General features: G+C 50.1%; 9 protein-coding genes across 9 annotated transcripts; 5 read left to right on the top strand and 4 right to left on the bottom strand.

Moving 5' to 3' along the window:
- Nucleotides 1-93: 93 nt before the first annotated feature.
- On the bottom strand, nt 94-4,123 carry EPUS_04898 (uncharacterized protein; the record flags this gene model as incomplete). Its single annotated transcript, XM_007789709.1, has 4 exons — nt 94-323; nt 374-2,619; nt 2,715-3,449; nt 3,501-4,123. 4 exons carry the CDS (start codon nt 4,121-4,123, stop codon nt 94-96), a joined length of 3,834 nt encoding a protein of 1,277 aa, XP_007787899.1.
- A 1,636-nt stretch (nt 4,124-5,759) lies between these two features.
- EPUS_04897 (uncharacterized protein) lies at nt 5,760-7,184 on the top strand (the record flags this gene model as incomplete). Its single annotated transcript, XM_007789708.1, has 1 exon — nt 5,760-7,184. One exon carries the CDS (start codon nt 5,760-5,762, stop codon nt 7,182-7,184), a length of 1,425 nt encoding a protein of 474 aa, XP_007787898.1.
- A 1,183-nt stretch (nt 7,185-8,367) lies between these two features.
- EPUS_04896 (uncharacterized protein) lies at nt 8,368-8,936 on the top strand (the record flags this gene model as incomplete). The annotated part of the gene is made up of 2 exons (XM_007789707.1): nt 8,368-8,712; nt 8,778-8,936. The coding sequence occupies 2 exons, from the start codon at nt 8,368-8,370 to the stop codon at nt 8,934-8,936; spliced, it is 504 nt and encodes a 167-aa protein (XP_007787897.1).
- A 255-nt stretch (nt 8,937-9,191) lies between these two features.
- EPUS_04895 (uncharacterized protein) lies at nt 9,192-11,672 on the bottom strand (the record flags this gene model as incomplete). Its single annotated transcript, XM_007789706.1, has 1 exon — nt 9,192-11,672. One exon carries the CDS (start codon nt 11,670-11,672, stop codon nt 9,192-9,194), a length of 2,481 nt encoding a protein of 826 aa, XP_007787896.1.
- A 619-nt stretch (nt 11,673-12,291) lies between these two features.
- On the bottom strand, nt 12,292-12,841 carry EPUS_04894 (Peptidyl-prolyl cis-trans isomerase-like 1; the record flags this gene model as incomplete). The annotated part of the gene is made up of 2 exons (XM_007789705.1): nt 12,292-12,747; nt 12,809-12,841. The coding sequence occupies 2 exons, from the start codon at nt 12,839-12,841 to the stop codon at nt 12,292-12,294; spliced, it is 489 nt and encodes a 162-aa protein (XP_007787895.1).
- A 362-nt stretch (nt 12,842-13,203) lies between these two features.
- Nucleotides 13,204-15,078, top strand: EPUS_04893 (uncharacterized protein; the record flags this gene model as incomplete). The annotated part of the gene is made up of 1 exon (XM_007789704.1): nt 13,204-15,078. The coding sequence occupies one exon, from the start codon at nt 13,204-13,206 to the stop codon at nt 15,076-15,078; it is 1,875 nt and encodes a 624-aa protein (XP_007787894.1).
- Nucleotides 15,079-15,422: 344 nt separating this feature from the next.
- EPUS_04892 (uncharacterized protein) lies at nt 15,423-16,451 on the bottom strand (the record flags this gene model as incomplete). Its single annotated transcript, XM_007789703.1, has 1 exon — nt 15,423-16,451. One exon carries the CDS (start codon nt 16,449-16,451, stop codon nt 15,423-15,425), a length of 1,029 nt encoding a protein of 342 aa, XP_007787893.1.
- Nucleotides 16,452-17,043: 592 nt separating this feature from the next.
- EPUS_04891 (4-aminobutyrate aminotransferase) lies at nt 17,044-18,576 on the top strand (the record flags this gene model as incomplete). Its single annotated transcript, XM_007789702.1, has 1 exon — nt 17,044-18,576. The coding sequence occupies one exon, from the start codon at nt 17,044-17,046 to the stop codon at nt 18,574-18,576; it is 1,533 nt and encodes a 510-aa protein (XP_007787892.1).
- Nucleotides 18,577-19,618: 1,042 nt separating this feature from the next.
- Nucleotides 19,619-21,259, top strand: EPUS_04890 (Serine/threonine-protein phosphatase T; the record flags this gene model as incomplete). Its single annotated transcript, XM_007789701.1, has 5 exons — nt 19,619-19,774; nt 19,823-19,903; nt 19,951-20,992; nt 21,046-21,170; nt 21,224-21,259. The coding sequence occupies 5 exons, from the start codon at nt 19,619-19,621 to the stop codon at nt 21,257-21,259; spliced, it is 1,440 nt and encodes a 479-aa protein (XP_007787891.1).
- Between the last annotated feature and the right edge of the window lie 497 nt (nt 21,260-21,756).

Below are 21,756 nucleotides of genomic sequence, written 5' to 3'. Positions count from 1 at the left end.
AAATATGTGCACTCGAATGGAGGTGTGAGCCCAGAAGCAGAAGCCACTTGGCATATTACAATGATTCGCCTAGGGCTGCAACAAGCGTAATCTTCAAAGGCCAGATTCTTTCATGCCCTTCTCAATGCCTTTTCTCCTCGTCAATTCTGTGACCAGGAAATCTCGCTCCTTTAGGACAGCCTCCAAAGTCTCGACAACCTTGTAGAAACTACTTGCTGCACCACGTTCTTGAGTGAAGCGGATGACACTGAGGTTGCACCTGCGGCCTCGTTCCAGAACAGTGAACAGATGAGCATGGAAGTTGACTGGTTTCAAGTGCAGATCTGTCAAATGGTTAGCATCGCCCATTGCAAAGGTAGTAGAGCGCTCTCACAATTCATTGAGTCGACTCTGCCTCTTATCAAATCACCTCCGCCGCTACGTTCGCTGATCACGTCTCTTAGACCATATTTATTCCAATCCCTTAGTATTTTGACGATTTCTCTTCTTGCCTTGGCTCTGCTCACGGACAAGGAGATCACCCTACTTGCCGGTTTGATGTGAAAGAACTTAGCAAACCAATTCTGGTTGATGTGAACAGGACGAGCGGAGCTGGAAGACTCGGTCGTAGCAGTTACTGGTCCTGGCTCATTGAGTCCCTGCTCGTTTGCCCTGGAAGTATTCGGATTCGTCGGCAGCTGCCCGCGAGGCTCGGCGAGAAGATCGTCGGTGGAGGCACCATTCGAATCTGTTTCGGATGCTGCGTCTTGTATAACCATATGTTCTGCGGCAGAGGGGACGATGCTCTTATTGGTCCTACCAAACACCTTAGAGAACCATTTCTTCTTGGTCTCGACAGTTGGATGGGCCTCCACAGCTTCGTCCATATCGTCTGTCGAATTTGATGTCGCCTTTAGGCCATTAGAGCTAGCTTGGCTCCCGCTTGCTTCAAGCCTGGGATATTTCTCTCGCCTGGGAGGTGAATCCTTCATTGGAAGAGCTGGAGGGATCTCATCGGGAGACTCAAACTGCCGTTTGAACCACGACCATTTTCTCGTCCCTCCTGGGCTTGCGAGTGGATCTCTATTCTTTGGCGATTTAGGATGTTCCTCGATAGTATCAAGACCACCATAGAGCCTTGGATCGTAGCCGGATCTGTCCATTGTGCTACGTAACGAATCAGTGGAAGTTCCTCGGAGGGAATTAACTGGTGTTAGGCTCTTTTTGCGAATTTTGAGAGGTTGAATAGGGGCAAGCTGTGTGTGCGAAGCGGCCTCGGGAGATACAAGGCGAATAGTCTTGCTTGGATCTTGGAAAGAGATCTGCTTCGCTGACTTTAGTGGATCTGAGGCTGAACGGTTGGATTGCGCTTGCTGCGAAACATCAAGCATGTAGCTTTCCTCATTGATAGCAGCAAGATGGGAAGAGTTCTTCGTAGAGGCTGGATGAGGGTCTGATGCCGAACGTTTGGACTCCTCCGACTTCATTGCTGGCTGCATCAGCCGATCGAGGTGAGCAATGACCTCACTTAAATACGCTGGCACCGTATTGGATTCAGCATTCCGACAATGCTCAAGAAGCCTTCTGCGTGTTTCTGCGAGCTCACGCAGCGTGTACGAACCCAGTGATTCTGCGGGTGGCTGCGGCAGAGGTCGATTCTTCAGCTGATTGCTAAGTGGAACCGCCACGCTCTCTCCATGAACAGAAACGGAGGTGGCAGGCGATTCAACGTTCTTTTGACTCACATTACTGGATGAGACTGATGAACGATTGAAAGCCTCTTCGCAGATCTTACCCAGCTCGGAGCTCACTTTTCGAGCTTCGTCTTTCCAGTAATTGCTTACAGCTCGGGCTTTCTGGATATCTAAGTCTGAGGCTGGTTTTCTAGACCGATAAACACGAGGAGGTGTAGGAAGGCTTGGAGTGCTTTGGCTCTCCGGAAGCCCCTGCCTCGAATTGTTACCCTTGAATGATTCAGTGTCCGACGAAACGAGATGCACGGCGTCTCTCACCCTTGAGGAGTTGCCGGAGGATCTCTGACGAATATGCTGGAAACTGACTTGTCTCTTGTAGCTAACAGACTTCCGTATCCGAGCCTCGCTACGTCGACTGCTGGCTAAGGAGCTTCGGGAGCGGTCGGTACCACTAGAATGTCCCCTGTACTGAGTAGATTTAACGTACTCCTTGGATGGGACGGGAGTTGTGGCATGTGCTTGTGGGTGCAGTCTGCTGATAGCGGCATGTCTCAAGCTGGCAGCATGACCAGCTTTTCGTGTACGCGAAGCGCCTGATCCTTGGCGCACAACGACCGTAACATGGTCCGCATTGTTGTTTACGAGGGGTGTACGCGATGCACGATAGGGGTCGTAGCTTTCTTTTGTCACGGTACTTGCGGACGTGACAGGGTCTTTATAATAGCTATCCTGTTTACCGCTGTCCTCGCTGACGATTGAAAATTGAGACCGCCGCCGATTGTGGTTTCGGGATGGGGGCGCGGACACATGCTTTGATGTTGGTATTGGCTTTGTGACGTGGTGGTAGTCGCTAGCCGAGTACTCAAGGGGTACACCAGGGTAATTTTCCAGTTGCTCAACGCGAAATTTGATCAACGCGTTGTAGAATAGCTTCTCGTGATTAGGTCTGGCATCTCAAGTTAGTCTTGATCAACATTGCTTTAATTGCCTCCAATGTGCTCAAAGATTCAGCTCTGCTACGAATCGGAGGACTATACGTACTCTGTGCTTAGAAGTCGCTTCACCAAATCTTCTTGTCTGACACCGTGCCACAAAGTTTGCAGATTTCGAAGCAATTCTGGGTCAATATCACTGCGTTTGCCTATGGGAGGCCCGCAGTCCTTTGCACTTAGCGGTGGTGGAGGTCCAACGAGCACTCCATTTGGTGCAATGCTCTGATGGTATTTTTCGTATTTTCTAATCAGTGGATGAGCCCAAATCGCATTCATTGATATTCTATCATCCGGGCGCTTCTGAAGAATGCGCTGTATCAAATCAGCTGCTTCTTCACTCAGTGCGTCAGAAAGGTGATATTCGCCTTTCTTCACCAATCGTAGAGTGGCAGCCAGATCGCCTCCATCGAAAGGTAGGAACCCATTCAGCATAGCGTACAGGATGATTCCAACGCTCCAGATGTCAGCTTTGTCACCTCGATATCGTTTGCCATGGATGATCTCTGGAGCGGCATAGTGAGGGCTGCCACATGAGGTGTTGAGCCATCGATCGGTAGGCTGAAGAGCGGCCATGCCAAAGTCTGCGATCTTAATATTCCGTCCAGCATCCAGAAGAAGATTTTCAGGTTTGAGGTCTCGATGGCAGATATTGAATCGATGACAGTATGATAATCCAGCAATAATTTGCCGAAACAGACGAACAGCTTCCTCTTCTGGGAGTGCCCCGTAGCAAGAAACATAGTCAAAGAGCTCACCGCCTTCCACATACTCGATTACTAGATATCTGATCACACAAGTAAGCACCCATTCGAACGCGCTAAGACAAATGACCTACAGTTCTCCTCTGTTCTCCCACACATCATAGAGATTGATCACATTTGGATGCTCAATCAATTTCATGATAACAACTTCTCTTTCGATGCCAAAGGGCATCAACCGGAATCCGGTCGCTGATGTCGGATCTGTAGCCTCTTTGTCCATCTGAGCCATGCTAGCACTTTGCACCAACGCGGCTGATTTTTTGGACACGATCTTTATCGCAGCAACCTGGCCTGTCAAGGCATGCTTTGCAAGCCTAACACGTCCTGTAGCACCTTTCCCGAGAGTCCTTCCCAACTGCCAAGGTCCAACATGAGTTTTCCTCCTGGATTTTCCGGATGCAGTGGAAATGGTGGAGATGGCTGAATTGCGATTCGCATTTGCAGGAGCATTGCCAACGAGAGCAGAGATGCGCTTGTTCACAGTGACAGGCCTCGGTGAGATTGGACGCTGTTGTTGTTGTTGTTGTTGTCTCATGCTCAGATTGCCCTCTGGTTTCAAGGATGCATGGTGTGGCAATGGCGGAGGACTAGTGGTGAGGAGATCGGTGGAAGATTGCACCGGAGCAGCTTTGGGTTGTCTTTCTATGAGTGCAGGACGCCCTGACGGGGATTTATTGTCAGGCGGCCGGTTGGCCATGATCATGGAGCGGTGCTGCTGTCTCCGTGCTCACTTACAGCTCATGCCGGGCGAGAGATTGCTTTCAAATTGAGAGGTGGTAAACAAAGCGATGGCAGTTTCCACTGCTACATTCATGTATCAGGCACAGACTCTGTCCGGCCTGTAAGTCCTTGTCGCTGCGGCCAAGGAGTGATGCACAGGTGAGATGCTATGGTAGAAGGATGACTGGTGGAACCTCTGTTTGTGCTGCTAAGAGGTCAAGAAGAGCGGTTGAGACTGTGAGACTGTGATGGTTTGTGGTGTTGATGTCCGGATTCTGTAAGTGTCCCATACAAACAAGATCTATCAATTAGTATTACTAGGTGACATAGCAGCATCGAAGTCAAGGTATAGCGAAGACAATTCCAATTCACTCTGTTGTCCCGCTGACTTTTACTAAAGCACAAGCTTCTGACGTTAAGCGACACTGTTTGTTTTGATCAGAATGGTGGAATCCCCAGGTCACTGCAGCCAGCCAAATTGGGTGGACAAATGTGGAATGTGACCAATCAGCACCCTCCAACCTCTACCACTGCCAAAGCAATCCAAAGAAAGATGTCCAAAATCTAGTTCCACGAGGAGAATTGTTTTGGTACAGCGCAATCACAACCAAAAGGGACGAAGAGATGAAGAGTCCAGCCAAAAGGGACGACACAAAGAGATCAAGTCAGAGTCTGGCAGAAGTTGCAACCACATTGCAAGCCATCACGCCTTCCATCCTTACCCCGTCATAGATGCCAATCTTCATTGGTAACATTTGCTTGCACTGGGCACCTTACCTTCTGATCGTCCAGGCTGCTCTAGATGGCTTCTGAAAGAGGGATGAGATACTGCGCAAGCTGACCCGGCCAATATGACACCTCTGGGGCATGCACGGCACTTCACGCGGATGCTGTACGGCAATTGACCTTACCTACGGTCACTGGAAGGGTCCGTCCAGCATCTGATGGGGTATGCTCTGCTGTAGCAGCTGCAAGGATATCTCAACCACCATCGCATTGTGCAAGATGGCTCTGCAATCATTGGTGTAGAGACTTGCAGCACCAAAGCAGATTCCAAGACAGGCTTGCCGGTTCAGACAGACGTCCAGGACAGGACAATCGGTACAAGAATTGCATGCAGACATTCATCCCTGGTACCGAAACGAAACGCCTAGGTATGAATACGTTGCCACTACCTATCTGAGGAATCAAGAAAGGGAATATGGAAGAGCGGCAAATGAAGGAGGTGAATGGCTGGTGTCGGCATGATTCCCTTCCGATCCACCGTGGGGAGCAACGTCACAACCAACACCTTTCAGTCGTCTACAGTGGGGAAATCCTTTAATCAGCCATAGTAATCAGGACGACGCGCAATGTCGCAGCCTGATCTTAAGCTCCTCCAAATACCTCGCTCTATTCTTCTACTCCAGACACAGTTACATTAATTCTCTAGGCTGCACGCAGGGCTATTGCTTGTGCCCTTACCTTGTTGCCTGGTTGTCAAGGCTTCCTCTTACTAGTCAATTGCGGTGAGTGAGCGTCATAGAGCTTTTTGTTCTCGTCTCCCTCATATTTACTTTCTTGTTAAACACTGACTCTTCCCTGATAGCAGCATCCTTTAGAAGTCCTGCAACATGAGAGCCACCCACCTTCTACTATTGCCCGCCATCGGCACTGCTTTTGTCATTCCTGACCAAGAGGTCTTCTCATCCTTAGCTGTCGAAAATACAACGCCGTCATCCAAATCATCATGGCTTGATAGTGCTTCCAGCCCGCATGAAGCATGGGAGATAGATGAGGAGACCGTCAGCAAGACATTCAACTGTGCAAAGAATACATGGGAAAATGCAGTGAATCATGCTGAAGATTACGCTGTCAATATCAAAGACAACTTCCAAGAAGCTTTTGCTGGCGAGAGCTGGCTCGAGTCTGCCGATTACGAGACAGATCTCTTCGATAGACCACCTCACCATGGACCTCATCACCCCCACGAACCTCACCACCCTCCTCATCACGGAAAACCGAGCAAAACGGTGTATGAGCTTATCAACGAGTCGAAATATACCACAAAGCTTGCCAAGCTGATCAATGAAAATGAAGAGCTCGTCACCCTCCTTAATGGCACAACATCCAATTTCACTATCTTTGCCCCAATCGACTCCGCCTTCGCAAAGATTCCCGACGACCATAAGGAACCATCGAAGGAATTTATCGAGAAACTCCTCACCTACCACATATCTCCAGAATTTTACCCTGCTGGCCGTGTTCTTGTTTCTCGCACCATTCCCACTGCCCTCGGCGGCGAATACCTCGGAGGCGCGCCTCAACGCCTTAGTACGCAGATTTCCCTAAGGGGCTTGACCGTCAATTTCTATGCGCGCATCGTCGCCATCGACATCTTCGGCACGAACGGCGTCATTCATGGACTTGGTAGCATCCTACTCCCACCCCCAATAACCACTGACATTATTTCCTTCCTACCCAGCGAGTTCAGTACCCTCGAGCTCGGTCTCCTCAAGACGGGGCTCATAGATCACCTCAACAAACCCTCCACCCACGTCGGTGGCACACTTTTTGCACCTTCCAACTTCGCCTTTCAACGTCTCGGTCCAAGAATCAATGCATTCCTTTTCAGCAAGTACGGCGAGAAATACCTCGCCGCTTTGCTCAAGTACCACGTTGTCAGCAATTACACCCTCTACTCTGATGCTTTCTACAAACATTCTTCCCTCCAGGACGTAGACGACATGGATTGCGACCACCGTATACCAAAGGGCGTTTTCCATGTCGATCTCCCTACGCTCTTGGACGACAAGTCCCTCAGCATCGATGTGGCGAGGTACGCTCGCTTCATCACTATCAAGATCAACGGCTTCAACAGAGTTGCTATTCCCGACGGCATTGCAGCCGATGGTGTTATCCATGTAGTCCCAACCGTACTCATTCCGCCCAGGACTCCTGGTGCTCAGGGCGTGAGTGCAGAGGGCATGGAACTCGAGGAATTTATGGAAAGGCTTGAGCCATTCGTGGAGTTAGGTGACGTGAGTATCGAGTTGTAGAGGCACAAGATGGTTTATGATGGAGATGAATGGAAAGGGGTCAAAGCTTTCAAATGCGCAGTAGTCTTTATGACTTGAGATATTTGAAGGTGCAATTCGTTTGCGACCTCAACCACTCGTCTGCACAATCATACTATGGCAAGATGATTTGAGTCGAGACCAACCACAAATCCAAGCAAATCAAATATCGAATCATCTTCTTCCCTTTTCCTCAATTTAGATCGTACTCCCATCCACAATGCCACGAAGTCGTCTCTTCTTGCCATAGATCTGGTCTACATATCCTATCCAACCCTATCCGAAAACCTCCCAACCGTGTTCTGTACGCAAGCTGAGAGACGATCCACGGTGGAGAGACAGTTCTTTCTTTTACTGCCAGGCTGCCCACTCAGCTGTGCGTTGGTCTATCGATCTGTACACATCACTATCAGAAGGAGAAGTACGTTTTGACATCACTCTGAGCGATGAAATGGGTCCCAGTACCTGCCCGTTCTCTACATGGAACGATTACATATCAGATCAAAAAGTTTTCAAGGTCGTCGAGCCTGGGAGAACAATGCTCCAAGCATCTGTTTAGAGTCCTCATCGTCCATGGTCACGTTTGATATTCTTGATACGCAAGCAACCCTGTGAGCTGCGCTTTCATTAGTGTTCACTACGGGAAGTGACAAGTGACAAAACGTAGCGAAGATGAGGAAGATTGTAGAATAAATATATCTTGCTAAAGGGCAAGAGAGAGGTATAAATAGTCAACAGGAGGTTGAATCATAGAGGAGGTGCAGAGCCCGGTCCATGTAGAGTGCCGATGAATATGCTCCTACTAGTAGCGGCACTGTGCATCATAAATATCGCCAAATGTAATAAAGAAAAAGTCCTTGTGCCTGGACACTGTATGACTGGATAGGCATGCATTGGGCACAGGCGAGACGAGAATGCTGATGTCACGTAGTGAGTGAATGATAATCGTTGGTTACTGTCATAGGACCATGATGGACGGGCAACTAAATAGCATGGGTAGAACATAGGCGGAGGAATTATTACCTTTGGAGATGTGGGACTGCTCCGGGGTATTAGTAATGATACATACATACTTTCTACAGAACCTGGCTATGCTACATAACAGGTCCCAGACGAGCCGTTACGATTCATTCCAAGACGTCAACTCACGATAGAGACTGTCCCAATGGCCTCGCTAAAACCGCCCTTCACAACCAGCACAGCGCACGAAAAGGTCAAGTTCGCTCAAGCGATGTGGAATACGCAGGATCCGGCTGCAGTCTCTAGAGGCTACACCTCCGAATGCATCTGGCGCAATCGGACGACGTTTCTCAAGGGCACTAACGAGATCGTTGCATTTCTCACCGCCAAGTGGAACAGGGAGAAGGACTACCGGTTGAGGAAGGAGCTTTTCGCGGTGGGTGGCGAGAGCATGGAAAAGATCGCTGTGCAGTTCTGGTACGAGTATCGTGATGCAGAGGATGGGATGAAGTGGAAGAGGTGTTATGGGCTGGAGGACTGGACTTTTGATGTGAGTAGACAGAGGTAGTGAGAAGATAGAGACAGTTTGGTGCGATGCTAATGCACAGCGTCCAGAGTAATGGCAAGATGGAAAAGCGCCAAATGAGCGGAAACGATCTGGAACTGGGCAGGAATGGAGATGGTGTGGCGGATGCGAAAGAAGGCATTGAGGGGAGATGGTTCGTGGACGAAGTCAATGTAGACGAGGCTCCTATCGGCGATAAACACTGGTAAAGCTAGCAGGTTAGTATCTGCACTGGCCTGGAATCACTAGGAACAAAAATCATCTGGTCACTCAGAGGATGAAAGGCAATTTCTTGGGTGATCATTCTCTCCGAACCCTACTTTTGCTCGAGAAGTCATTCTGTCGCACTTCTCGGACAGCAGTCAAACCTTGCCGGCGAATGATTGAAAAGGCGGAAGTTACATGTATTGCCTGGTCAGCAGAATGCAGGCCTGCTAAGCAATTTGGCATTGCCCCCATGAGCATCAAACCCAACCAGTAGAGTCTCCATAAAAGTCTGCAGCAAAGCCGTTTTGTTCCTGGTCTCTTGTGAATCCAACATTGTTCCTATGCAGCTGTGATCGACCAAAGTTTGCAGCAAAGTCATTTTGTTCCTGGGCCCTTGTGAATCCAGAATTGTTCCTACGCAGCGGTGGTCGACCAAAGTCTGGACCAAAAGGATCTTGCAAGCCCTGATAGCCCATCGTGAAATCTTGATTTGCAGCCCGCGGAGTACCTACTGGTGGGAGCCTCGTTGCTCGCCCTTCTAGCACATCTTGCCGAGCCAAATGGGGCATCTGGTTATCATGAAAAAAATCCGGTGGTGCTCTTCCCATTCTATCACGAAAGAGTGGGTCACCCAGACCTCGAGGCAGTCCGGCACGTTGCATTGCAATGTTTGCAACGTTGTTTCGCTGGGAGCCAGTTCCAATGAGCCCTTCTTCTATAGCCGGTGTAAATCGACTTCTGTCAGCAGAGCCTGAGTGTAAGCTGAGGTCAGACCTTGAACGATTGATATCTGCTGCAATTGACATTGGTGATCGAGGGACGCCTCCTTGGGGCCCTTGAAGACCTGGAAACTGGAAAGGACGCTCATCACGATGCGGGTAAGGAGCCCGTGGTCTAACAAAGCCCTGAGGATCTCTGAACATTGGGCCCTGCGCTGTTGGCCGTGATGCGAAGAGTCGCGGTCGACCGACGTCGCCATGAGTTGGCAAGTTGACTCGGTTCATCACTTCAGGTCTTGGAACTTCCAGTCGAGGAATTTGTGGTCGAGGGGCTTCCAGTCGGGGGGCTTGTGGTCGGGGAGCTTGTGGTCGAGGGGCTCCTGGTCGAGGGGCTCCTGGTCGAGGGGCTTGTGGCCGAGGAAGTTGTAGTGGAGGGACTTCTGGTCGAGGAGCATATGGTCGAGGGGTTTGTAGGCGAGGACCTTGGGGTTGACGAGCTTCTGGTCGAAGAACTCGTACTTCAGGAAATGCTGGCCGACGAGCTTCTGGTGGATGAATGAAAGCGATTCCACCTTCAATGAAGGGCGGTGGAAGCGCTCTAGCCATTCGTGCTTGCCGTACTGCTGGTATATGGTTTGCAGCAGCCGGCACATCATGACCATAATCCCTCATAGCCAGACGTAAAATGTGAGGGTCATCATGTTCATCGGAGCACGGTGTCGATAGGTGTTCCGTACTCCATTCAGCCAGACATCCGTAGCAAAATTCAAAGCCACATCTGCATTTTATGTGCTTGCAGCCCCCTGTCTTCTCGACAGGTGCCTTGCAACGTGGACAGGGTTTGGTCGTCTGGGCCACAAATTTCGCTCCCCTCTCGTCAGACTCTGAAGCAAGAAAGGCTTGCCTTTCCGAAAGTAGTAGTCGTGCAATACCAATTTTTGATTGAATTTCGGCATCGCCACTTTTGATTCGACTTTGCTCGTCGGATAGTGTGGTCTTGGAGGCACGAGAGACAAGTTCGAGTTCGCTGATGAATTCTTTCAGCAAGGTGATAGCGGTATGAGGATCTTCGAATTGATCGCATGTGAGGCCTTCATGCCAAGGTAGACCAGAATGCCGGTAGCAGGTCATTGCTCTGCATGCTTGACAGATAACGATTGGAGAAGCAGCGTCACCGTCGTGGAATTGACCAGTGTCGCACTCTGGTCGCCAGCATCTTATGAAGCTACCATCTTCTTGTAGGGCCTGCAAAGTGATCATGTGATCGTATCTTTCAAATATCTCATGTTCTGCCCACAGCTTGATATCTTGATGATTCATACGCTGACTGCACGAAGGGCAATTGATCTCATCGGGTCTGGAGGTACTGATCTGTACACTGATGCTTTCGTTGATGCAAGACTTGCACACAAAGCTTTCATCAGCAGCACGATGAAATTCAGGTAAGCATGCCGAGGTGATCGGGACAGCAGGAAATGCTTGTAGTGGCAGAGTTTCGAGACAAATCGTGCAAGCAAATTGTATCTCTTGGGCTTCGGGGCGATATTGAGCGAGCTTGAGAGCCACCATCTCATCGCAAGAGGCTGTTGTTAGTAATGCTTCATTGTGGTTGTCCTTCGATTGCTGTGATGAACTGAAATCTTCCCACTGCTTGCCATGTCCTGTGGGGAAATCTGTACTCTGCTTTTGTGCAGAGCGATCTAACCCTGGGTGTTCTTGGTACAAACCAACATTTCCCGCAATCTCGTGTTGTCCGGTCCCCAAGCGGAATGTCTGATGCTTCTTTGATGGCCCAGCATGCCCTCCGTTTTCTCCGTCGCTGGCAACTCGAGCTGCTTGAGGCACCGAAGCAGCTTGCTTCCTGGCGGTAGAGCTATTTATTAGTTGAACCAAATGCTGAAAATGTGGCGAGGCTGTATCTCCAGTGCTCGAAGTATCATGCTCATTGCCAACGCTCGACGGATCATGCTCATTGCCAGTGCTCGACGATGATGATGCCTTTCGCCTGCCTATGTCCATATCGACCTCTGATCTGTGTTGCGCTCTATGTACAAAGGTTAGGAGATGGCTTGCTGACAGTATAAGGGCTTTTGCACCTACTCAGGTTTCAAAGTTGATTCTGGTAGTGACAAAAGAGAAAGGTGGTTGTGGTAGGCGGCTTGTTGAGAGGAATAAATGAAACAAGTGGCTCGGCGTTGATCTGATCCTCGAACATTGCTTGTTACCAGACGAACATAGTGGCGAGCAGGAGGCCTTTATTTGTGGCATAAATATCAGAAGTGTTTAGTTGTGCTAAGAGGCTCGGCAAAGATGGATCGTCATAGCGACAATGATATTGCCATGCTAGAGATTGCGACAAGTAAACGGACATATGCGTTTTGGATCACGACAGTTCACGACCCCTGGACCAAGACGTGGGAACTGCATGCATGTTGATCTTCATGTGGCCACAACCATGAATGCAGGCCTGGTAAAATGCAACTTCCTCCATATGAAAGCCTTCTGCCTTGCCACCCAAGCCGACTAATACTGTTCATGGGCTTCATCCCTGCGAGCTTTGACTCCCTCCAGCTCAAAATGAGGATGCGGCTTGAGAAACGGACGGACCCATTGAAGTTGATCCCATTCCATATGAACCTCACGTGTCTGCAGTCGTTTCGACAACCCTGGCTCGGTTTATCTTGACTTGCTCCAGCGGCCTATCCTCAGGTCCCGTCTTGACTAAGCCCATTCTCTGAACGATGCGCATCCCACTTTTGACACGACCAAAAATGGTATGCTTACCGTCTAGCCACGGCGTTGGGGCTAGTGTGATGAAAAATTGGCTTCCATTGGTATTCTGGCCACTGTTCGCCATGCTCAATACGCCTGCTCCAGTGTGCTTCAGAGAAGCATGTATTTCATCTTCGAATTTGTCTCCATAGATGGAGCTTCCACCTCGTCCAGTCCCTGTGGGATCTCCCGTCTGGATCATGAAGTTTGGGATGACGCGATGCACGATGACGTTGTCATAGTACCCTCGCTGTGCCAGACTTGCGAAGTTCTTGCAAGTCTTGGGGGCGTGGTCATTGTACAGTTCTACAATGATGGCGCCCTATTGGAGTAGGGCCAATCAGATTCAGCCTAAGATCGAAGAGCACATATGCGATACATACCATGGTGGTCTCGAGCACGACATCTGTAGCCATGTTGCTTTTGACTCTCTGGGAAAGAGAGATGTGTTGTACAGATCTGAGAGCAGAGAGTTGAAGTTGATGGTTGACAGGTTCGCTGCAGAAACATTGACCGACCTATGGGAGGATATCGCATAGCCCGGGACATCCCTTTCGGCCACCCGTTACAAGCCGCTCTCAAGCCGCTCTCAAGCGCTGCTCTTGGCATTAAGGAGGGCATTAGTAGTATGCGATCAAAGTGAAGAACACCTTCTTTGTGCACCAGAATGCTACAATACGGTCAAGCACTTTTCAAGGGAAGCCGCAGAAATACGTGATCTCTTTTTCTGTGCAACAAATACCCTGGATCAGTAGATGTCAACATCTCTTAGCACACAATGTCTCCTCCAAGCCCGTTGGTGGTATGGTCAGGCAGAGTGGCATATGAGGCAGCACGCTTTCGTCGTTTGCTTCCCACATATCTGCATATTCTTGCGTCCGCTCTATTCCTAGTCTACACCGCTGCTCATGCCTCGCTCTCGATCCCATCCTCGGCTGCTCCACCTCCCAGAAAAAGGCCTGACGCTCATGATGACGATTCGGTGGATGAAGAGCAAGAGGTTGTTGCCGAGAGTAAAGAAGCTCTTAAACCAAAGGATGCAATATTGTTTCCACTGCTGGCTGGACTCACGTTATCCTCGCTCTACTTCATCATCAAGTGGTTGGAAGATCCTAGCACGTTGAACAAGATCTTGAGCTACTACTATTTGCAGGTTGGCGTTGTCTTTGGCACAAAGTTTTTCAAGGATGCATTCGTCGTCGTGCGATCATTCTTTCTACCCAATCAATATGAGGAGTCGGGCCGACTATGGAGAATCAACAGGTCGAAGCACCGGTATGATCTTGTGGACGCCAACTCTGATTCGGAGCAGGCTTATCGAAAATCCCATTTGCCAGGCCGGTTGCACCGACTTCCTATTTCCACTAAAGTCGCTGACAGGGCATGGAAATTCCGCAGCCTCCTTTATGCTAAGTGCTCTCTCAATTTCCACATTCACAAGCTCTCCTCTATCAAGGTACCAGTCGACATCCTCGATGCACTCGCCATCAGCACATCTCTCGCCGTTGTCGGGTTCTTCACGTTCCTCTACAAACCATGGTACATTTCGAACTTAATTGGTTTCACTTTTTGCTACAGCTCTATGCAGTACATGTCACCCACCACATTCTGGACTGGTACCCTGTTGCAGAGTGCCTTGTTCTTCTATGACATATATTTTGTCTTCTTCACACCCATGATGATGGCTGTCGCCACGAAAGTTGACGTCCCAATCAAGCTTCTTTTCCCTCGCCCAGCCCAATCCGAGAGGGGAATCGGTGGCCTGGCAATTTTAGGACTGGGCGATATCATGATACCTGGCATGATGATCGCACATGCGTTACGATTCGACTTGTACCTTCACTATCTCAGGCAATCGAAAACAGTCGAAGGCAAATTGGAGAAGGCAACCTATCTGCCTGTAAGTGGTGCTTGGGGAGAGCGCTTTTGGGTTGGGCGATCTGTGGCAGGACCAGATCTTCGAGCCAAAGCATTCCCCAAGACATACTTTAGAGCTGGTCTTGTCGGCTATTCAGTATCCCTAATAGTCACATTGCTAGTGATGCAAATTTCACAACATGGTCAGCCTGCGCTTTTATATCTGGTCCCGGGCGTGCTGAGTGCACTGTGGGGCACTGCCGCTATGAAAGGCGAGCTTGGTCAGATGTGGAATTATACCGAAGATGAAGAAGCCGCCAAGCCCAATCGTCCACCAAATCAAAAGAAGGAGACGTCACGGCAAAGTGTAGAAGAGGAGAACAAAGCTGTGAATTTATTGGGCTCAAGCAAGAACATCGCTCCTAGCCTAAAGAGTACCGCAGCAGGTGCTGAAAACGAAGAACTGACGACCACTTCTATCCCGAGCGGGGACACAGACAAGCCCCCGGAACTTGAAGGAGAATCCGAGACATCCTCCGAGCCTGACTCTAACCCTGACTCCGATACCGGCTTCGCCACCCCCTCGAGCTCTCACTCCGAAAAAACAGAGCAACAAACTTCGAAGTTGGGCAAGGAATCGAAGGATAAAGAGCAGGAATGTCGTCACCTCATCTGGTTCTCCATTGACTTCCCTCCGTCACCACCTGCTTTCGCCGTCGAGGAGGAAGCATTAACCAAATCAGAAGCCGGGGCACAGGCCTTGGCCACTCCGTCTAGCGACGGTGCGGAAACCTGAGACCAAGAGAAGAAGGGGACGAAGAAGCTCACCACCGGAACTGTGAGCCCAAGGGGTGGCGAGCCACCTGTCAAGCGACGTCGAGTGGTGTAGCTGAGCTTTTCAATCTTATCTGGGCAGATAGATTTGCTCGGTTGATTTTCAGCCCTATGTCGAAAGCAAAAGAATAGCGAGGCGCATTGAATGTCCGGGTCTCAGCTGAAGGCGGAAGAGAAACGGCAAGGGCAAGCTCGAGAGTGATATAGAATCAATCCTCAGCCCATGCGATCAGTTTCAACCAAAGTTCCCATCACATCCATGGGTATCATAATGACAAAACGCCTGGAAATGTGCTCACAAATATTTCAATTTTCGCTCTTTTTCGATCCAGCTTCCTTGACTAAAACCTGCTGCCACTCTTTCCACCTCTCCCCAGCCCTCTCCACCAGCTCCCTCAGCCCGCTTCTTCCTACACTCCCGCCTCCATTCTTTTCGATCTTGAGCACGAAAACTCTACCTTTCTTATCCTGATCCACAATCACACATCCCTGCTCTCTGCAGCACCCTTCCTCGAACGCATCTGGATCGCACAGTACCTGCTCAATCTTTCTGCTAGTACCCCCCTCCTCAAGCTTATTAGACCTAAACACCAAGAAAGACAGCGGTGCCGGACAACCTCTCAGCCTCAATCGTTTAGCTTGACCCTTCTCAGGCGAGCATATAACCGATTCCAAATCTATGTCCCACCACGCCTTAGGCAAAAGCGTATCCCTCAGCGCCGAGAACATAGCCAGTGCGCATGCATCGAAGAGGTTCCCGTCATGGTTTATGACCACCGTATCAATGTAGAGCACCCAGAATGCCTTCAATTTCTTCTCTGGAGATGCGTCAATGTCGGGGATCTCGCGTTCGAGGTCTGTGATGGTCTCGTTGTAGATGCAGAGGTCAGATAACCTGACCGCGTGAGATGTGTGTAGTAAAGATAGTAGACGTTGCGACAAGGATTGCGCCTCCTGTGAGGGTGGGGAGCCCGGGAGGTGGAAGGGCGAGCATCCGGTTGCGAGTTCAAGATTGGGGACTAGTAGGTTGTGGTTTCGGATCACGGCATCGGCTTCCGGACTGTCCTCGCCGTGGTCTGCTTGAGGTATATAATTTTCTGGGTTTTTATTGACGCGGTAATTCGCGATTTCGTGGATGGGGAGGATCTCGGCGCGTACTCCGCACACGGCTGTTGTTTGGCCGATTTTGATCAGGGTTGAGCCGTTGGCGTGAGTGAGGGATGATGTGTTGATTGAGATGGGCCGGCATTGGGAGGGTTTGCGGCTCGAGGGCCGGAGTGGTGGTTCCTGTGACAGGCTGGCGTAGAGGAGAGCATGGGGGGAGATGAGGGGCATGGCGGCGGAGGGTATGGCTGGATTTGTGGGTGGGGCGGAATCGTGGTTTGTGATGTCAGCCGGCGCGGATGTTGTAGCCATATGTTTGGTCCGCAGAGAAGACCTATCCTCTGCGAAGGAGGTGAGGACTCCCCTTGCAGAATTCCTACTAGAAAGCTTTTCTCTCCGGTCCGCCCTTGACTTCAATATGTAAGCATTGTTGGAGAAATATTTTGCTAGCCGCTGCTAAGCGCTCTTTTCGCGGGGTGGAATTGCTGCTCTAGGCGTAGTACTCCTAATAAGCTTTGGGGTGGGGTGAAGACGTAATTCCGGGTTCGCCGTGATAGATGTCTTTGTATCGTGGTGGTTATGACTCGGTTCTTCCACACCATATCCTCGTTCGGGTGATATCTATGCTTCTGGCACCCAATCTAGCGAAGTTCAAGGGCAGGGAAAGTCTACAGCGAGGCGCACTTCTCTTCAGAATTCAAAGCCATCTCCATTCAGGTTTTATCATTGTTTCTTCCTGAATTGGGCCGCTTGTCTTCTCCGCGTACAGCCTTCGTGGCTGTATTTCTATCCTGTTTTTATTATCTTTCTCACACATCCACAAATGGCTTCATTGCTTCGCCAAGTGGCCCGGTTGCGACCAGTTACTTTCCGTTTACCTGTTCACTCCATTACCACAAATGCACAAAGTCGTGCCAGTGCTGCAGCTGCTGTCGCCCATGACACATCTTCCCCCTTCGAGCAGCCTTTTTTCGCAGACGAACCTCATGGCCCAAGGGTCAGCACTCCCATTCCAGGACCAAAGAGCAAGAAGGCGATTGCCGAGCTCAATCAAGTCTTCGACACTCGTAGCCTGAACATGCTGGCCAACTACCAGCAGAGTTATGGAAATTATATTGCTGATTTGGATGGAAATCTCCTGCTTGACGTCTATGCCCAGATTGCATCCATTCCCGTCGGATATAACAATCCGTCACTCCTCCTTGCGGCAACCTCCCCAGACATGGCCTCGGCCCTTATTAACAGGCCAGCCCTTGGCAATTTCCCTCAGCACGACTGGGCCTCCATCCTGGAGACAGGCATTCTCAAGGTCGCGCCTAGGGGCCTCAACCAGGTCTTCACCGCCATGGCAGGTTCTGATGCCAATGAGACCGCATACAAAGCCGCCTTTATGTGGCGGAGGCAAATGGAGAGAGGGGGCGCACATGTTGAATTCTCACCAGAAGATCTTGAAACATCGATGAACAACCAGGTTCCAGGCTCGCCACATCTTTCGATAATGTCATTCACATCCGGTTTCCACGGCCGGCTCTTTGGCAGTCTCTCCACCACTCGAAGCAAGCCAATCCATAAGCTCGACATCCCTGCTTTCGATTGGCCACAATCCCCCTTCCCGGCCCTTAAATATCCTCTAGAGGAACACGTGCAGGAGAATGAGGAGGAGGAAAAGCGTTGTCTCGAGCAAGCGGAACGAATTATCAAAGAATACCACAATCCGGTTGCAGCCGTCATCGTAGAACCCGTTCAGTCCGAGGGTGGAGACAATCACGCCTCACCAGCGTTCTTCAAGGGCATTCGGGAGATCACGAAGCGCAATAACGTTCTCATGATCGTGGATGAGGTACAGACCGGTATTGGCGCGACAGGGAAATTCTGGGCCCATGAACACTGGAACATGGCCCAGCCGCCGGACATGGTGACCTTCTCGAAGAAAGCCCAGACGGCAGGTTACTATTTCGGCAACCCAGCACTGCGACCAAACAAGCCATACAGACAATTCAATACATGGATGGGTGATCCGGCTCGCGCAATCCTCTTCCGTGCCATTATCAACGAAATTGAGAGGCTAAACCTCGTTGAGAATACTGCACTGACCGGCGATTATCTGTTCAATGGGCTTGAAAGGATCCAGCAACAATATCCGGAGCAGATTCAAAACCTTCGAGGGAAGGGTCAAGGCACCTTCATTGCTTTTGACAGCCCAAAGCGTGACGCTTTCCTTGCCAACGCAAAAGCGTTGGGCATTAATATTGGTGGTAGTGGAGCGAAGGCCGTCAGATTGAGGCCAATGTTGATCTTTCAGAAACATCATGCTGATATTTTCCTTGATGCGGTACAAAAGCTTGTTAGCAGCTGAGCTGAGTTTCTCTTCCTCCAGGTTTTCAGGCGTACCAGAGCAAGGCATGAGTATTGCTTGTTGCAGTAGTGTGGCGGTTCAATCAAGATTGAATTTTTGTAACACCGAATCTTCCCTTCATATGTTCACAAAGTGCATTCTCTGCTTTCTGTGTGACACCCAAAAATGCCATCGCTATGCAGCCGTTCCCAAGAAATTTTAAAATGCCGGACATGGCGGGACGCCCTCGTACTCAACCCTACCTATCCTCATCCACATCCCTCCCATCTCTTGGTATGTACTTGACTCCTTCCCCTTCCAACGCGCTCACAATGTCCCTTGGTAGCTCTCCCACTACCTTGACGGCATAGACTCCTGGCACGTAACCCTCCAATCTCTGCCACTTGGCCACCCAGGACTGAGTAGGCTGAGCCATAGTTATCAGACCCTCGAAGACACGGGAGGTACAGTCTTGGATCGCTTCCGGGTGGTTAGCTAGGCCGAGAATGGGCTCGCAGTTTGGGCAGCCGCGTGCACGGAAGTCCTGGAAAGAAAGATCTTAGGATAAGACGATGGCTTCAGACTAGAAGAGAGAGAGAGATGGCGGAAAGGGAGGACCAACGCTGAATCTCTGCACGATGGAGCAGACCATGCAGGCGCGCAGATCGCGCATACTGACGCCGGACATTTTCTTGCTTGTTGGAAGAAGAGAAGATTGCAAGAATTATTGGGTGTGTATCTGCTGTGGATCTGCAGTGTACCAGGAGTGTACCAGGAGTCCGGCCAAACTACTACTACATAGTACGTTACTCTGTACTACATAGCACTGTGTACTATGTAAGAGGTCGTCTGGGCGTTTTCCGATTTGGGTCTAGGCTTTCTCCAACTCAAAAGGCTTCCCCAAATCCTCTTCACAAACTGGGCAAAGCCGGACTCGAGGGCGTAATTCAGTCCCTGTTTGAAAATCCACAGAAGAAAGAATATGTCAGTGTAAATATGTCGAACAGCACGACCTCGTGACACCAAGTCAGATTCCACTTCCCGCTTACCACAACGACACAGCATGGCTATCACTCCAGACGTTGACGCCGCTACAGCACTCAAAAATAAAGGCAACAAGGCGTTCGCACAGCATGATTGGGCCGGCGCAGTGGATCTATACACACAAGCGATAGAGAAGAACGACAGAGATCCCTCATTCTTTTGCAATCGTGCTCAGGTACGTTCCGGTTGGAAGTCGATGCAAACAGTTCACTAACCCGCGCAGGCAAACATCAAGCTCGAATCTTATGGCTATGCAGTCGCAGATGCTACTCACGCGATAGACCTCGATCCAAACTATATCAAAGTAGCTCAATTACTGTACAGGCCCTGACCAGAAGCTGACATCTGCAGGCCTACTGGCGGCGAGCAGTCGCGAACACCGCAATTCTAAACTCTCGTGAGGCGCTGAGAGACTTCAAAACCGTCGTGAAGAAGGAGCCGAACAACAAAGATGCGAAGCTCAAGCTTGCAGAATGCGAGAAACTGGTACGGAGGGTGGAGTTCTTTAAAGCGATCGAGGTTGGGGATCCGCCATCTGCATTCGAAGGTCTTGATATCGAGTCGATGGAGGTTGATGCAAGCTATGACGGTGTCAAACTCGAAAACGAAATGACGCAAGAGTTCATCAATGATATGATCACGAGATTCAAGAATGGCAAAAAACTACCCAAGAAATATGTCTTCCAGATAGTTCAGGCAGTTCGGAATATTGTCTATGATGAGCCAACTATGGTTGAGATGGAGATAGAACCAGCCACGACGTTGACAGTATGCGGCGACACCCACGGGCAATACTTCGACCTGCTTGAGATTTTCCGGTTGAACGGCTTCCCGGACGAGAAGCACGCCTACCTCTTCAACGGCGACTTCGTGGATCGAGGGTCCTGGTCGACGGAGATAGCATTACTGCTGTACGCCTATAAATGGTTGCGCCCGAAAATGTTCTTCCTGAACAGAGGAAACCACGAGACAGACGATATGAACAGAGTGTACGGCTTCGAAGGGGAATGCAAAGCTAAGTACAATGAGAGGGTGTTCAAAGTGTTCTCGGAATCTTTCTCCGCGTTGCCACTTGCCACTTTGGTTGGCAAAAAGTATCTTACGCTTCATGGCGGTCTTTTCAGTGATGACAATACAGGCTTAGATGACATCCGAAAGCTAGACAGACACGTTCAGAGACAGCCGGGTCAGCAAGGGCTAATGATGGAGATGCTATGGACGGATCCACAACCACAGAATGGCAGAGGACCGAGTAAGAGAGGGGTCGGCCTTCAATTCGGACCGGATGTGACCAAGAGATTCTGCGAGAAAAATGGCTTGGAAGCTGTCATCAGGAGTCACGAGGTCAGGATGGAGGGTTATGAGGTAGAGCACGACGGGAAATGTGTAACCGGTATCTTCACATAACCTGGACCCTGTCAAACAACTTTGCTGACCACTCGACAGTCTTCTCTGCACCGAAATATTGCGATGCGACTGAGAACAAGGGAGCATATATCAATATCGGCCCTGACCTCAAACTGCAGTACCACAAATTCGACGCTGTTCCTCATCCCGATATCAAACCAATGGTCGGTCTTCCAATCGATCTTTACCCCATCCCACCTGCTAAGTTCTTTCATAGGCCTATGCACAGAGTTCGATCATGTCGATGATGTAAACAAATCTTTTGTTGAATACCACATGGCGACACTTGGATATTAACTTTGTGAATATGCATTGCGTGGATTGAATTTGGGGCCAGCAAGCATCTACACTAGAGGTTCTCTAGATCTGGGTTATGAATGTCAAAGATTCAGCCAGTTCTTCATTTGACGTGACGGCGCCTCCTCTGTCTGCCCCCATTCGAGACCTTCTTCCATACTGACTTGGGCTGTGTACTCACCTCAACTTGCAAACACTCCTACGACCGAGGACCTCATTCCACCATCTTACCACGTAGTAGCTACGTAGCCTCTGGCAAGCGGACCTCCCTTGTTCCCTAATCACGACATCACCCCCTGTGCCCTTGTATTCTTCTACCAAGTCTTCAAATCAATTGCCCATACAGCCCCGGACCCTTTCACCCCCACACATCGTCCCTACCACCGCCAACAAGCCCACCCAACCACTCCCCCCTCCCCTTGACCCTCAAAACCTGGCCCTCCCTCCCCACCC

Source organism: Endocarpon pusillum (genome assembly GCF_000464535.1).
Source record: "Endocarpon pusillum Z07020 unplaced genomic scaffold scaffold1292, whole genome shotgun sequence".
NCBI classification, from domain to species: Eukaryota; Fungi; Ascomycota; class Eurotiomycetes; order Verrucariales; family Verrucariaceae; genus Endocarpon; species Endocarpon pusillum.
This window is presented reverse-complemented; position numbering and strand designations above follow the sequence as displayed.